At 48.5% G+C, this 15,752-nt stretch overlaps 1 protein-coding gene across 2 annotated transcripts in view; it reads left to right on the top strand.

Annotated features, from left to right (window-relative positions):
• Positions 1–15,178: 15,178 nt before the first annotated feature.
• TCERG1 (transcription elongation regulator 1) overlaps positions 15,179–15,752 on the top strand; it is a 59,037-nt gene continuing 58,463 nt past the window's right edge. For both annotated transcript variants that reach the window (XM_073651281.1, XM_073651283.1), the window contains exon 1: positions 15,179–15,331. In XM_073651281.1, coding sequence (XP_073507382.1) covers positions 15,282–15,331 — 50 coding nt within the window. In that variant the 5' untranslated portion in view covers positions 15,179–15,281. The remainder of the gene's footprint in view (positions 15,332–15,752) is intronic.

The following is a 15,752-nucleotide window of genomic DNA, read 5'->3' on the forward strand; positions in this document are numbered from 1 at the left end:
TGGATATGTGGATGGTAGACTTAAATAGCAGTATTGAATGCTATTTAGCAGGTCTGCCTTAGTTGACGGCACAAATTGCTCAGTCGCTGCTGAGCTCACTGATTAGCTGCAGTCCTGTCGATGTGACATCAGTGCTGCAAACAATAATAGACACCAGGAACAGTGTCGAACACTCAGCACTGGACCTGGGAAGGGTGCATAAAGCACATTTTTTTCTTTAAAAAAAGTGCGCCTGCAGATAAGGATTTTGTGAACCTTGAAATCCCTTTAAGCCTTTCAAAACAACAATTACAGTTGTGCTCAAAAGTTTACATATCCTGGCAGAATTTTTCCTTTCTTGGCCTTGTTTCAGAGAATATGAATGATAACAAAAAAAACTTTTTCTCCACTCATGGTTATTGGTTGGGTGAAGCCATTTATTGTCAAAATACTGTGTTTTCTCTTTTTAAATCTTAATGACAACCAAAAACATCCAAATGACCCTGATCAAAAGTTCACATACCCTGGTGATTTTGGCCTGATAACTTACACAGAATTTGACACAAATGGGTTTGAATGACTACTAAAGGTAACTTCTTCACCTGTGACCTGTTTGCTTGTAATCAGTGTGTGCGCATAAAAGCTGAGTGAGTTTCTGGGATCCAGACAGACTCTTGCATCTTTCATCCAGCCACTGACATTTGTGGATTATGAGTCATGGGGAAAGCAAAAGATCTATGGGAAAAGGTAGTAGAACTGGAAACACAGGAAAGGTATACAAAAAAATATCTAAGAAATTGATAAAGCCAGTCAGCAGCGTTCAAACTGTGATTAATAAATGGAAAATCAGGGGCTCTGCAAAAACCAAACCACGGTCAGGTAGACCAACAAAAATTTCGGCCACAACTGTTAGGAAATTGTTTGGGATGCAAAGAAAAACCCACAAATAACATCAGCTGAAATTCAGGACTCTTTGAAAACTAGCGGTGAGGCTGTTTCAAGATGCACAATAAGGAGGCACTTGAAGAAAAATGGGCTGCATGGTCGAGTCACCAGAAGAAAGCCATTACTGCGTAAATACCATAAAGTATCTTGCCTACAATACACCAAACAGCACAGGGACAAGCCTCAAAACTTCTGGTACAAGGTAATTTGGAGTTATGAGACCAAAATTGAACTTTTTGGCCACAACCATAAACGTTACATTTGGAGAGAGGTCAACAAGGCCTATGATGAAAGGAACACCATTCCTACAGTAAAGCACGGAGGTGGGTCGTTGATGTTTTGGGGATGTGTGAACTACAAAGGCACAGGAAACTTGGTAAAAGTTGAAGGAAAGATGAATGCAGCATGTTATCAGCAAATACTGGAGGCAAATATGCACTCATCAGCTCAGAAGCTGCACATGGGATGTACTTGGACTTCCAACATGACAACAATCCAAAACACAAGGCCAAGTCGACTTGTCATTGGCTACAGCAGAACAAAGTGAAGGTTCTAGAGTGGCCATCTCAGTCTCCTGACCTCAATATTATTGAGCCACTTTAGGGAGATCTCAAGCACGCAGTTCAAGCTAGACAGCCCAGGAATTTACAGGAACTGGAGGCTTTTTGCCAAGAAGAATGGGCAGCGTTACCATCTGAGAAAATAAAGAACCTCATCCACAACTATCAAAAAAGACTTCAAGCTGTCATTGATGCTAGAGGGGGCAATACACAGTACTGTCAACTGGTGTATGTGAACTTTTGATCAGGGTCATTTGGATGTTTGGTTGTCATTAAGACTTAAAAAGAGAAAACACAGTAGTTTGACAATAAATGGCTTCACCCAACCAATAACCATGAGTGGAGAAAAAGTTTTTTTGTTATCATTCATATTCTCTGAAACAAGGCCAAGAAAGGAAAAATTCTGCCGGGGTATGTAAACTTTTGAGCACAAATGTACTTATTCTAATCTATATAAAATAGTTGCCAGATCATTATGATAGCACTAGATGGTGGCCCGATTCTAATGCATCGGGTATTCTAGAATATGTATGAGGCTGACCGGGTGCGACTAATCAGCGAAGCAGTGTTTAAATGGGTTGTGCACTACTTTAAATTAACCCCACAATGTATCCCCCCGGGGCCCCTAATGAATTTTGTAATTACGTCATGTTGTCAATACTGCTTGTGACAACATCGCTGACCACGCACAGCCAGCACGTAATTCCCCCGGCTGCACCCGGCTCTTGCTTCCGCTTACATCACGACTATTTGCGGCTGCAGCCAGGGGTCTCCTGTTCCGCGTACCACGGTGAATGAAACGTGACAGAACGTGTTCACTGAACGTGACAGAAGTACATCACACTCTGACTGACCGTGTTTAGTAAACGTGATTGAACTATGTCGCACTGTGACTGACAGAACGTATTCATTAAACGTGACAGAAGTACATCACACACTGTGACTGACAAAACATGTTCAGTACGTCATGGGCAGTTGGTGAGTCACATGACCACATGGACGGAGTCAGCCCTGCTATCTCCCGACTTGTTCTGAAATCCCGCGTTGCTGATTGGCCGCGGCCGGACCAATCAGCGACGCGGGATTTCCTGGACGGACAGACAGACGGGATAAGCTGATTATATGGTAGATTTGGATCAGACTAGAATCGATTGGTTTTGATGTGGAGCATCCATATGTGTGCTGGCAGTGGGAGATCAATGGCCCAAAGCAATGTTAGCCTGCAGGAGTCTGAACAGTGGGGACACAGGTCCTACTCTGCCCTTATCTATTTTTACATCTGCTGACACATACACACACACTTGCTTCTCAGAAAATTAGAATATCATCAACAAGTTAATTTATTTCTGTTCTTCAATTCAAAAAGTGAAACTCATATGTTATATAGCGTCATTACAAACAGAGTGATCTATTTCAAGTGTTCATTTCTGTTAATGATTATGGCTTACAGCCAATGAAAACACAAAAGTCATTACCTCAGTAAATTAGAATAATTAACAAAAAACACCTGCAAAGGCTTCCGATGCATTTAAAAAGGTCCCTTAGTCTGTTTCAGTAGGCTCCACAATCATGGGGAGACTGCTGACTTGACAGATGTCCAGAAGGCAGTCATTGACACACTCCACAAGGAAGGTAAGCCACAAAAGGTCATTGCTAAAGAACCTGGCTGTTCACAGAGTGCTGTATCCAAGCCTATTAATGGAAAGTTGAGTAGAAGGAAAAAGTGTGGTAGAAAATGGTGCACAAGCAACCGGGATAACCGCAGCCTTGAAAGGATTGTTAAGAAAAGGCCATTCAAAAATTTGGGGGAGATTTACAAGGAGTGGACTGCTGCTGGAGTCATTGCTTCAAGAGCCACCACACACAGACGTATCTAAGACATGGGCTACAAGTGTCGCATTCCTTGTGTCAAGCCACTCATGACCAATAGAAAGCTCCAGAAGCATCTTACCAGGGCCAAGGAGAAAAAGACCTGGACTGTTGCTCAGTGGTCCAAGGTGTTGTTTTCTGATGAAAGTAACTTTTGCATTTCATTTGGAAATCAAGGTCCAAGAGTCTGGAGGAAGAGTGGAGAGGCACACAACCCAAGCTGCTTGAGGTCTAGTGTGAAGTTTCCACAATCAGTGATGGTTTGGAGAGCCATGTCATCTGCTGGTGTAGGTCCACTGTGTTTTATCAAGACCAAAGTCAGTGCAGCCGTCTACCAGGAAATTTTAGAGCACTTCATGCTTCCCTCTGCTGACAAGCTTTTGGGAGATGGAAATTTCATTCTCCAGCAGGACTTGGCACCTGTCCACACTGCCAAAAGTACCAATATCTGGTTTAAAAACAACAGTATCACTGTGCTTGATTGGCCAGCAAACTCGCCTGACCTTAACCCCAAGAGAATCTATGGGGTATTGTCAAGAGGAAGATGAGAGACACCAGACCCAACAATGCAGATGAGCTGAAGGCTGCTATCAAAGCAACCTGGGCATCCATAACACCTCAGCAGTGCCACAGGCTGATCGCCTCAATGCCACACCGCATTGATGCAGTAATTGATGCAGAAGGAGTCCCGACCAAGTATTGAGTGCATTTACTGAACATACATTTCAGTAGGCCAATATTTCGGATTTTAAAAACATTTTTAAAGCTGTTGTTGTAAAGTATTCTAATTTACTGAGATAATGACTTTTGTGTTTTCATTGGCTGTAAACCATAGTCATCAACATTAACAGAAATAAACACTTGAAATAGATCACTCTGTTTGTAATGACTCTATATAATGAGTTTCACTTTTTGTATTGAAGAACTGAAATAAATTAACTTTTTGATGATATTCTAATTTTGTGAGAAGTGTAGCACCCTGAGGATTCGGCTGCTACAGGGGTATTGCACCTCAGCCAGAGGTGTGATATTCCACTCCCGGGTAAGGATGGAGTGTGGAACTGAGCTCAGAAAGCTGCATGCACTACACACATCCCATTTCCGAGGAACAGACCAACGGTACTCCCACTTAGAAATGTGCAGGTACGACCGAGTCTGTTCCTGGCTGGAGTGGGAGGGGGGTGGTACATCCCAGTAGTGTAGGGGCAGATAGGGGGAGCAGCCTGGGTAAAGTTAGGAGCTCATTGGGTGCTGGTCACCTGAGCTCACACATAGAGGGAGTATTTAAGGTGGGCACCATCTAAGATCAGGGTCAGTCTTTGCAGAGGAAGTCAGTCTGTCAGTCTTTGCAGAGGAGGTCAGTCTGTCAGTCTTTGCAGAGTCAGAGGAAGAGAGCAGAGAAGCCCCAGAGAGAGTGAGAGTGGAGCAAGAAAGAGAGACCCAGAGGGGGAAACAAGAAAAGGACTCTGAGAACCCAAAGTCCATCACTGGGTGAAGAGTTGGCAACTGGGTACCGGATCCCAAACTGGTGGGGGCTAAAGCACACCCTAGCCAGAGACCGGAGGCCGTGGGCAGGATCTGCCACGGCCACCCACCACATCCACCCTGAAGGCAAACCACGTGTAGGGTCAGGGAACCCAAGGCCAAGGGTCTCCCAACAGAAGGCCCGAGGGAGCTGGACCTAGGTGGATCCCTGGTGGGGACGGCCAGAAGAAAGGACAAGAAGGAGGGCTCAGGGTCACGCTCCGGACTTGCTTGGGGGTTGGCTGAATCCAGGACCTGGTGGACGCAGCACGGCTCGGGTGGTCACTTGAAGCTGGAGTGACCAGAACATCAGCAGTAAGTAAATACCCTAAACTGCACAACCCGACTCTGTCTTTAATTACCATCTATGCTGCACCACCACAACCCCCATCCTCTGCACCTGACCCCCTGAGGCTATACCCCACCCGTTGGGGGTTATACTATCAAAAGCTGCACCAACACCATCAGCCTCAGCGGACCCTGCTGCAGCTGCGGCCGTAGTGACCGCAATACAACGGGTGGCGTAGTCGACATAAAGAACTTTATAACATCTGTAGGACTGCCACATACTCTGAGCTTGACACCCTGGGCACGGACCGGGTCACAGCCACTCGGAGACTACAACCCCCATCTGATCCGGCTCCGGGTATTCCCCTAAAGAATATGGCCCAGGGGGCGCGTCAGAAGCACCTGTAGTGAGGTGAACTAAAAGAGTTAGGTACGATTGAGGTACACCTTGTCGTGGTGGGTTAGCTTTTATGTTTGTTTGATCAAAACAATGTTTACTAAATACCCTATGTTATATACATGCACTATTGCTATTTATTTACTTGCTGCAGGGTATTAGCTCATTTTGTTTTTCTCTCAGGTTTTTCAATATTAAACTAGTGAAAAACAAAACAACATTTTTTCAATTTAGGAACTGCTGAGTAGGAACTCAACTTCTGCAGTATTTCATAAAGATATAAAGGGAAAGTATTAAAGGGAATCTGTTACCCCCAAAACTCAGAGGTGGGCAATTATTTTTATCGGCCGACCATGACAGCACCACGAGAGAGGGGATCCGCCCACCAAGGACAAGAAACCTACAGGCTTAAAAGGGGGCGGCCCTCCCTCTCGCCTCAGTTTGGTTTCGTCCTTGATGGAGGGAACCTATTGCAGGCTCGTGGAAGATCTGGATGTGACGGCTGTCGAGCAGCGCCCCTATCTGAGATCTGCAGCTTCAGCGCTCTGCCTATGCGAGTGCACCCCTATCTGGGAAAGGCACAGCATTTTTTGAACCGGATATGCAGAGGTGCTGCGCCCCTATCTGGGGTGGCAGCCCTTTTATCTGCTTCAGCCAGATTGCGCTTTCTGTGGAGGAGTCTGCCCTGGTTGGGATCCGGATTGCAGTGGGACTGCGCCCCTATCTGGGATGGCAAGCCCACCATCGCCCTGGAGATGCGGGTTGCGTGGGGTGTTATCCCCACCAACACCCGGCGGAGGTCAGCGCGCCGGGTCTGAGGCTGTCTGCGAACCTCGGAGGTCGCCGCGCCTCGAGGAGATCATGTGACCGGAACCCGGAAGTCGGGTTACCGGCATCTGTATGTTAGTGCGGTATTAATCGCGGTGCAAGAGTCCCTGCAAAAAAAAAAAAAAAAAGGAGGAATTTGATTAGAATCTGGTGGCGGAGGGGTGGATCAAGGCCTATTTAACTGGCCAGGCACCACTGTTCAGGGCTTCCCAGCTTCATTCTCCCTATCATGGAGTCTGATAGTGAACAGCAACAGCAGCAGCTAGTGCAGCAGCAAGTTGAGCAGCCGCCATCTCCACCATCTCAGCGGCTGTTTGGGGAGCCCCAAAAAGTGCATCGCCCGCGTGTTTCTGGTAATGCCCGGTCGTCGGGAAAACGAGGTTCAGTTCCAGCAGGATGGACGAATCTGCAGCCTCCAGGGATGATCCCCCGGCTGAGAAGGGTCCTTCGTCCAAATCGGTACCAGCCTTTTTGAGCCACCTGGGTAAGTGATCTTCGTGAAAGTTCACTTAGTAATGGAGTATCCCTTCTCCCCTTCTAATTTTACCAGGGGAAGAAGTGTAACTCCAAAGCCAAGAATATTCACTGTGCATTGTGTAACTCCGTCCTCCCTGACTCATACCCTAAAAAGTTGTGTCAGTCTTGTATAAACCAAACGCTAGCAGAGGAGACCCCTAGCCTGACATTGGGATTAAAAACCTTGGTCAAATCCGAAATTAATAAAATCCTCTCCAAAAAAACTAAAGGAAAGGTGGACACAGACTGTGAAGTCTCCCTAGTCCCGGATGACTCCCTGTCCTCAGCTTATGAGTCGGACTCGGACGACGCAGCCTCTTCCTCATCCACTTCCTCAGATAGTGGTGTGGGTCAGAATTGTTTTCCCCTTAGCAGGGTCGATGGTTTAATTAAAGTGGTTCGGTCAACCATGGGTATTACAGATGCCAGACCGGAAAAATCAGTCCAGGATGTTATGTTCAGGGGGCTGGGACAAAGGAAAAGAAGAAGCTTTCCATTTAACGAAAAAATTCAGGACTTGATGCGTAGAGAATGGAAAAAGCCAGAGAGAAAAGGTACTCTGCCTCCATTCCTCAAAAGAAAATACCCCTTTGAAGACTCAGCTTCTTCCTCCTGGGAGAAAGCCCCCAGAATAGATGTGGCTATAGCTAAGGCATCTAAACGATCCTCTCTCCCCTTTGACAATATGGGGGCTCTTAAGGACCCCTTGGATAGAAAGGCTGACACTTTTCTCAAAGGGACCTGGGAAACATCGGCGGGGGCCTTAAAACCCGCGGTTGCCGCTACTTGTACCGCCAGGTCCCTAATGATATAGCTGGACCAACTTAAATCCCATCTGAGAAATAACACCCCCAGGAAGGAGATTTTATCGGATATGTCACTTCTACAGGGGGCAGTGGCTTTCCTGGCAGACGTCTCTGCGGATTCTGTCAGATTGGCAGCGAGGTCAGCCGCCATGTCCATCTCAGCCCGTAGAGCCTTGAGGCTGAAATGTTGGACGGGTGATATTTAAGCAAGAATGAGACTCTGCACTATTCCTTGTGAAGGAGAGCATCTTTTTGGGCCGGTCCTGGATGAACTTCTGCATAAAGTGAGTGACAAAAAGAAAGGTTTCCCTAGCTTGTCTATCCCCACGTATAAACGTCCTTTCCATAGGAGAAGGTTTCTACGGAAAAGACATCAGAAGGGTCAGGAGAAATGGGAAGACCGCAGACCGAAAGGTAGAGGGCTCCTATTCGGCTCTTTGTCTTCTAACCAAGGCCCCCGGAAACCGAGTCAATGACTCGCAGCCCAGGTAGGAGGGAGACTGTTGGGCTTCTTTCCTGCCTGGACAAAAATTTCCTAGAGTAACTAGATCCTTGATCTGATAGGTTCCGGTCTGAGGTTCAAGTTTCAGCAGATTCCTCGTGGGAGATTCATCTTAACCCCAAATCGTTCCTCAGCATTAGAGCAGACGGCCCTACAAGTGGAAGGCCGGAACTTGGTGCATAAAGCAGTCCTAGTGGAAGTCCCGGCAGCAGAAAGGGGGCTAGGATTCTACTCGCCTCTCTTTTTGATTTCTAAGCCTGACGGGTCTTTTAGGTGCATCATCAACCTTAAAGCCCTTAATACATTTTTGTTAGTTCCCACCTTTAAGATGGAATCTATTAAATCTGCAATAAAGTTACTTTTTTCAGGCTGTTACATGGTAGTGTTAGACCTGAAAGACGCCTATTACCATGTACCTATACATATGGATTTCCAGAAATACCTTAGGGTGCCTTTGATCATAGATGATGAAATTAAACATTTCCAGTTCAGAGCCTTACCATTCGGTCTGGCCATAGCCCCCAGGGTATTTACTAAGGTTATAGCGGAAGTCATGGCCCATGTTAGGGAACATAATATTTTAATTATCCCTTACCTGGATGATTTCTTGATAGTTGCAGACTCGGCCCCCCAATGTAATAATCATCTTAAATTAGTATCCTCCATCTTGGAAAGTCTGGGTTGGATCCTAAATCTAGAGAAGTCCAGGGTTGTACCTTCAAAAATTCAACAGTTCCTGGGTATCATGCTGGATTCATGCCCAGGGGTCTTGGTCAGACGCTGAAAAAAGTCTTTCCTCCAACTCTAAAGAGCTGCTAGCAGTGGATAAAGCGATTAATCATTTTTTGCCTTTCCTTCATGATGAGAACATTAAAATCCTTTCAGATAATAGGATAGCGGTAGCTTACGTGAACCATCAGGGGGGTATGCGTGCTGAATCACTGATGAAAGTGGCGGATCATCTTTTTCAGATTTTGGAATGCCATCTCCTTTCCTTAACGGCCCTCTACATCAAAGGAAAAGAAAACGTAAAAGCAGACTACTTAAGCCGTTTTTCTCTGAGACAGGGCGAATGAGAACTAAAGCAGGATATTTTTTTCCAAATAGTCCGGAAATGGGGTCTTCCGGTGGTAGATCTCTTTGCCACAAGGCTAAATCGAAAGACAAAGCTCTTTTGCTCCCTAAATCCCAGAGAAAACCCCCTGGCAGTAGACTCTCTCCAAATAGCTTGGGATTTCAGTCTGGCCTACGCCTTCCCCCCATTCAATCTCCTTCCCATGGTTCTAAGAAAGATCAGAGAGGCCAAGGCGAGGGTCCTTCTGGTCGCCCCCTTTTGGCCCAGGAGGCCCTGGTTCTCATGCCTGAGGAGCATGTCCATCTCCGATCCTTGGGTCCTACCAGAAATCCCAGATCTCCTCAGCCAGGGTCCGATACTCCATCCTCAAGCTCCTGGCCTCCACTTGACGGTATGGAACTTGAGAGGTCCCTGTTAGAACGCAAAGGATTCTCCCGAGATCTAGTGACTACACTAATGCATAGTAGAAAACCTGTCACTACAAGGATTTACGCTTGAGCTTGGAAATTTTTTTTATCTTTCTCAGGTTCTACAGTTGGTATGGGAGCTCCAATTGGTAAAATTTTAGAATTTTTACAGAAGGGCCTCGAGTTGGGGTTGGCTACAAGCACCCTTAAAGTCCAAGTCTCAGCCTTAGGTGCTCTATATAACTGTGACTTGGCAGGGAATTACAGGATTTCTCGCTTTATCAAAGCTGTGTTTAGATCCATACCTGTTATCAAAAGCAATTTAGTACCCTGGGATCTAAATTTAGTTCTAAAAGCATTAACTAGTTCACCTTTTGAACCAATAGAGTCAGCATCTCTTAAGTCCATCTCCCTTAAAACAGCGCTTCTAATAGCTCTAACATCAGCTAGAAGGGTTAGTGATATCCAGGCTCTGTCTTCAGCCCCACCTTTCACTCAAATCCTGGACGATAGAATAATTCTTAGAACGGACCCGGCATATCTCCCTAAAGTAGTTTCCCGTTTCCATAGAATCCAGGAAATAATACTTCCCTCGTTCTGTCCTAATCCAAGTAACCAAAAAGAAGCAGAGTTCCATACCTTAGATGTTAGAAGATGTGTGATTAAGTACCTGTCGGTCACCCAGTCCTTCAGGAAAGATAGTTCATTATTTATCTCCTTCCAAGGGGTGAGGAAGGGGCTTAAGGTTACTAAATCCACCATAGCTAGGTGGATCAGGGAGGCTATTACTCTAGCCTATGTCTCCAGCGGTGAGGAAGCGCCACAGGGATTGAAGGCTCACTCTACCCGGGCGGTGGCAACCTCATGGGCGGAGAAGACTGGTGTCTCGATGGAAGACATATGTAAGGCAGCTACCTGGTCTTTTCCATCTACCTTCTATAGGCACTATAGACTGGATTTGGGTGTTTCATCCAACCTCACATTTGGGAGAAGGGTGCTCCAGGCTGTGGTCCCTCCCTAGACTTTTTCACCTCTGCAATTCTCTCATGGTGCTGTCATGGTCGACTGATAAAGTCATAAGTTACTTACCGGTAACGGGATTTTTCGGAGACCATGACAGCACCCTTATATTCCCTCCCTTCACCTTATGGGAGCACTCCTCATCTATTAATTACAACCTTTTCTCACTTAGCGGTGTTGTATAAAAATTTTATTTTTATGATTGTTTTGCTATGTCTACTAACCTGGCGGTCCTCTCAATGCTCTGTAATTCAAACTGAGGTGAGAGGGAGGGCCACCCCCTTTTAAGCCTGTATGTTTCCTGTCCTTGGTGGGCGGATCCCCTCTCTCGTGGTGCTTTCATGGTCTCCGAAAAATCCCGTTACCGGTAAGTAACTTATGACTTTCTCAAGGGGCCACATGAGATCATGACAGTTGTGGAGGGCCAAACCTAATTCTGCTCATTATTTTTATTATTTTCTAATTTGCTGCTACTGGAAATACATGTTAAAATAGGGCTGATTGTAATCTGTATTCTTACATGTAGCAGCTAGTCAAAACCATATAATTTATAGCTTTTTATGAAAAACAGTAAACCATACCTTCTATTATAATCAAGCGCTCCCCCCACATAGTATGATGTCTCTACAGCCCCCCAAACCGTATGATTACCCAACACACAGAAGGGTGGACCCCATTATATACAGGAGATTGGACAGCACAGCTCCACTATACAAGGGAGGATGGACCCCACGGCCTCCCCTATACACGGGAGGATGGACCCCAAGGCCTCCCCTATACACGGGAGGATGGACCCCACGGCCTCCCCTATACACGGGAGGATGGACCCCACGGCCTCCCCTATACACGGGAGGATGGACCCCACGGCCTCCCCTATACACGGGAGGATGGACCCCACGGCCTCCCCTATACACGGGAGGATGGACCCCACGGCCTCCCCTATACACGGGAGGATGGACCCCACGGCCTGCCCTATACACGGGAGGATGGACCCCACGGCCTCCCCTATACACGGGAGGATGGACCCCACGGCCTCCCCTATACACGGGAGGATGGACCCCACGGCCTCCCCTATACACGGGAGGATGGACCCCACAGCCCCATCTATACACGGGAGGATGGACCCCACAGCCCCATCTATACACGGGAGGATGGACCCCACAGCCCCATCTATACACGGGAGGATGGACCCCACAGCCCCATCTATACACGGGAGGATGGACCCCACAGCCCCATCTATACACATTGGAGGATGGACCCCACAGCCCCATCTATACACATTGGAGGATGGACCCCACAGCCCCATCTATACACATTGGAGGATGGACCCCACAGCCCCATCTATACACGGGAGGATGGACCCCACAGCCCCATCTATACACGGGAGGATGGACCCCACAGCCCCATCTATACACGGGAGGATGGACCCCACAGCCCCATCTATACACGGGAGGATGGACCCCACAGCCCCATCTATACACGGGAGGATGGATCCCACAGCCCCATCTATACACGGGAGGATGGATCCCACAGCCCCATCTATACACGGGAGGATGGATCCCACAGCTCCATCTATACACGGGAGGATGGACCCCACAGCCCCATCTATACACGGGAGGATGGATCCCACAGCTCCATCTATACACGGGAGGATGGACCCCACAGCCCCATCTATACACGGGAGGATGGATCCCACAGCCCCATCTATACACGGGAGGATGGACCCCACAGCCTCCCCTATACACAGGAGGATGGACCCCACAGCCCCATCTATACACGGGAGGATGGACCCCACAGCCCCATCTATACACGGGAGGATGGACCCCACAGCCCCATCTATACACGGGAGGATGGACCCCACAGCCCCATCTATACACGGGAGGATGGATCCCACAGCTCCATCTATACACGGGAGGATGGATCCCACAGCTCCATCTATACACGGGAGGATGGACCCCACAGCCCCATCTATACACGGGAGGATGGACCCCACAGCCCCATCTATACACGGGAGGATGGATCCCACAGCTCCATCTATACACGGGAGGATGGACCCCACAGCCCCATCTATACACGGGAGGATGGACCCCACAGACCCCCTATACACAGGAGGATGTACCCCAGCCACAGCCGCCCCCCCCCCCTATACACGGGAGGATGGACCCCACAGCCCCATCTATACACGGGAGGAAGGACCCCACAGCCCCATCTATACACGGGAGGATGGACCCCACAGCCCCATCTATACACGGGAGGATGGACCCCACAGCCCCATCTATACACGGGAGGATGGACCCCACAGCCCCATCTATACACGGGAGGATGGACCCCACAGCCCCATCTATACACGGGAGGATGGACCCCACAGCCCCATTTATACACGGGAGGATGGACCCCACAGCCCCATCTATACACGGGAGGATGGACCCCACAGCCCCATCTATGCACGGGAGGATGGATCCCACAGCCCCATCTATACACGGGAGGATGGACCCCGCAGCCCCATCTATAAACGGGAGGATGGACCCCACAGACCCCCTATACACAGGAGGATGTACCCCAACCGCAGCCCCCCCCTATACACGGGAGGATGGACCCCACAGCATCATCTGTACATAAGAGGATGAACCCCACAGCACATCCATACACAGGAGGATGGACCACACACACACACACGTTCAATGCAGCACTGATTCATAGGACACATTTCAGCTGTGCTCACACAAGGTCAGTGCTGACTCCTGTTTGCAGTATGTGAGGCAGCATCAGACAGAAGCAGTGATGAGAGGTCACAGTGACACTATATGTCCACTGATCCAGTGTACATGTGACGCGCCCAGGGGATTGGGAGGACTCGGTGCTCAGACCTTGTTGTTAGTTTTGGGGATGTCGCGGTAGTCGGCTCCCGGGCCCGTACCCTGGGCCTCTCTTTAAAAGGGTGGATAATTATGTGAAAGTTCGTGACACCACCTGTGGTGTCTGGTGAGGTTCACCAGCGCTGCAGCAGCCCACTGAGGCCGGTGTGAAGGCAACTTGGGTGGTATAGCTCCCCACAGGTGGAGCTAGGCCTCAGGGCAGCGTGGATGTAGGGATTCAGGACAGAGGGGACCCAGCCGGGTCAGAAGAAGGATAGGCAAACACACAGTTCACTTCAGTACCTTTTACTAATGGAATTCCAGGCACATTCCGGAGCACTGTAGGGTGAAGGGTGCATATCAGGATCCTCCCCAGTGAGTGGGTATAGGGCCTCCTGTTTCTTGCCTTGGTGTGGTAAGTTTCTGACCTGCCTATAGCTAGGCCTAACTTTGTCTCTGTCCTGCACCGGTTGACTTTGTGGTAGGGCCTTCTCTTGGAGTACACGCTCCCAGCTTGCGGGGCCTCCGTAACTCCTGGCTCTGGTACGTATCAGCTCTTGGGTGATCCTGGGACATGTAGTTCGCCAGGGGTTCCGGTTGTTTCTGCTGGGCCTTAGGGATCCCTGCAGACGCGGACCCGGTGTCCGGTATATGTTTTCTGGGGTGAGCTTGTACAGCTCCTCTGCCCCCAATGCTACTCACTCCCCTAACCTTCGACCTCGCTTGAGGCCCTCACTAGTCTATACATGCTAGCGGCAGCTTGCCGCGCTTCACCGCTCTTATGGCGTCGGCACGACTTCGGCTCACTAACCTGAGCTTCACTCTAGGCTTTTTTACTAGAGGAACTGAACTGAGAACTCTGTATTCAGACCTGTACTTGCTGAACTCTCCAGAGGAACTGACTGCCTAGCTCCACCTTCCCTATTTATATCCCTATCGGGCTCCCTCTGGTGGTCTGAGGTGGAAGGTGGAGGTGTGTGTATGCTATGAGGGCCTCTTGTGGAGGAATCCATCCATGCACCCTTCTAGGATCTGTGGCACTAATGCGCAGCAGGGGCGCCACACATGCAAGGTGCAGAGCCGATGATTATCTCCAGAGCGGTCCATCAGGGGCTCTGTACCTACACTGCAGCCGGGCTCACAGTGTCATTGCTGGCTCCTGTCTGCGGCTGCTGCTCGGTAGTGTTCTGCAGGCTTGGGACAGAAATGACACTATGTGCCAAGGGGGCACTGAAGATGCTTCCTTTGCCTACAAAATTATTTGTATTTTGATGCAAACTAAACCACTAAAATCTACACTGCAGATATAACTGTTTTAGGGGCTGAGACCATATGTACCGATATAAATGGTTTAGTTAGCGTTTTTAGGGGCGACAGACTCCCGTTCACACACACGCAACTTCCCTCACACATGCACGCACTCACTCACTCATCACCTTTCAAATGACAAACGTGCAAATAACCCGCCTACTAAACCAATGTCTTCTGCGCATGCTCCTTGCAGCAGCCAGTAGATGGCGCTAGCACCTGTACTAGTCTCTGTTCTACACTGCATATCCTGTCCTCCCGCTCCCGGAAATTGTTTGTGTTGCTAACCCGGAAGCTAAAATGATTGATGTGTCTGCCAGCCAATGGCAATAGGCGTATGCCAGTCAGGTGGTTTGTCTGTATGTGGGTGGAGAAACTGTGAGCTTGTCGGTTGTTCCTGTAATGGCGGAGCGCGGGGACTCCGATGCCGAGCGCTATAATAACGACATTAGGTAAGTGGCCGGCCTATGGGCGACATGTGTGCGCTGCCTGGGGGAGTCACTCGTGTAATGGTCCGTAGTGGGGGGTGGGTGAGGAATATAGCAGTAATGTAGCTCATTGTGCACATGTGTCTGTGGGACAGGATGTGTGTGTATCTGTATATATCAATCACACACGCGCACACATTGTGAGATAGACGTGTACACTGTGTGTGTATACACATACATACTCTTTATCTCACTCCACGACATTGACATTGAAACACCAGGAAGGAAAAGCCGAGTGATTATGGAAATCACAGGGTGGACAGACATGTTAAAAAAAGAAAAAAAAATGGGATAAATTTTCATAACATCTCGATTTATTCAGTATCAAGAATGAGCTTCACGTGCAGAAATACAAACACCTACATGTCTTGGCTGCTATCTGTGA

The sequence above is a fragment of the Phyllobates terribilis genome, unplaced genomic scaffold (genome assembly GCF_046119375.1).
Source record: "Phyllobates terribilis strain yellow unplaced genomic scaffold, ASM4611937v1 Scaffold_11__3_contigs__length_659146591, whole genome shotgun sequence".
In the NCBI taxonomy this organism is placed as follows: Eukaryota; Metazoa; Chordata; class Amphibia; order Anura; family Dendrobatidae; genus Phyllobates; species Phyllobates terribilis.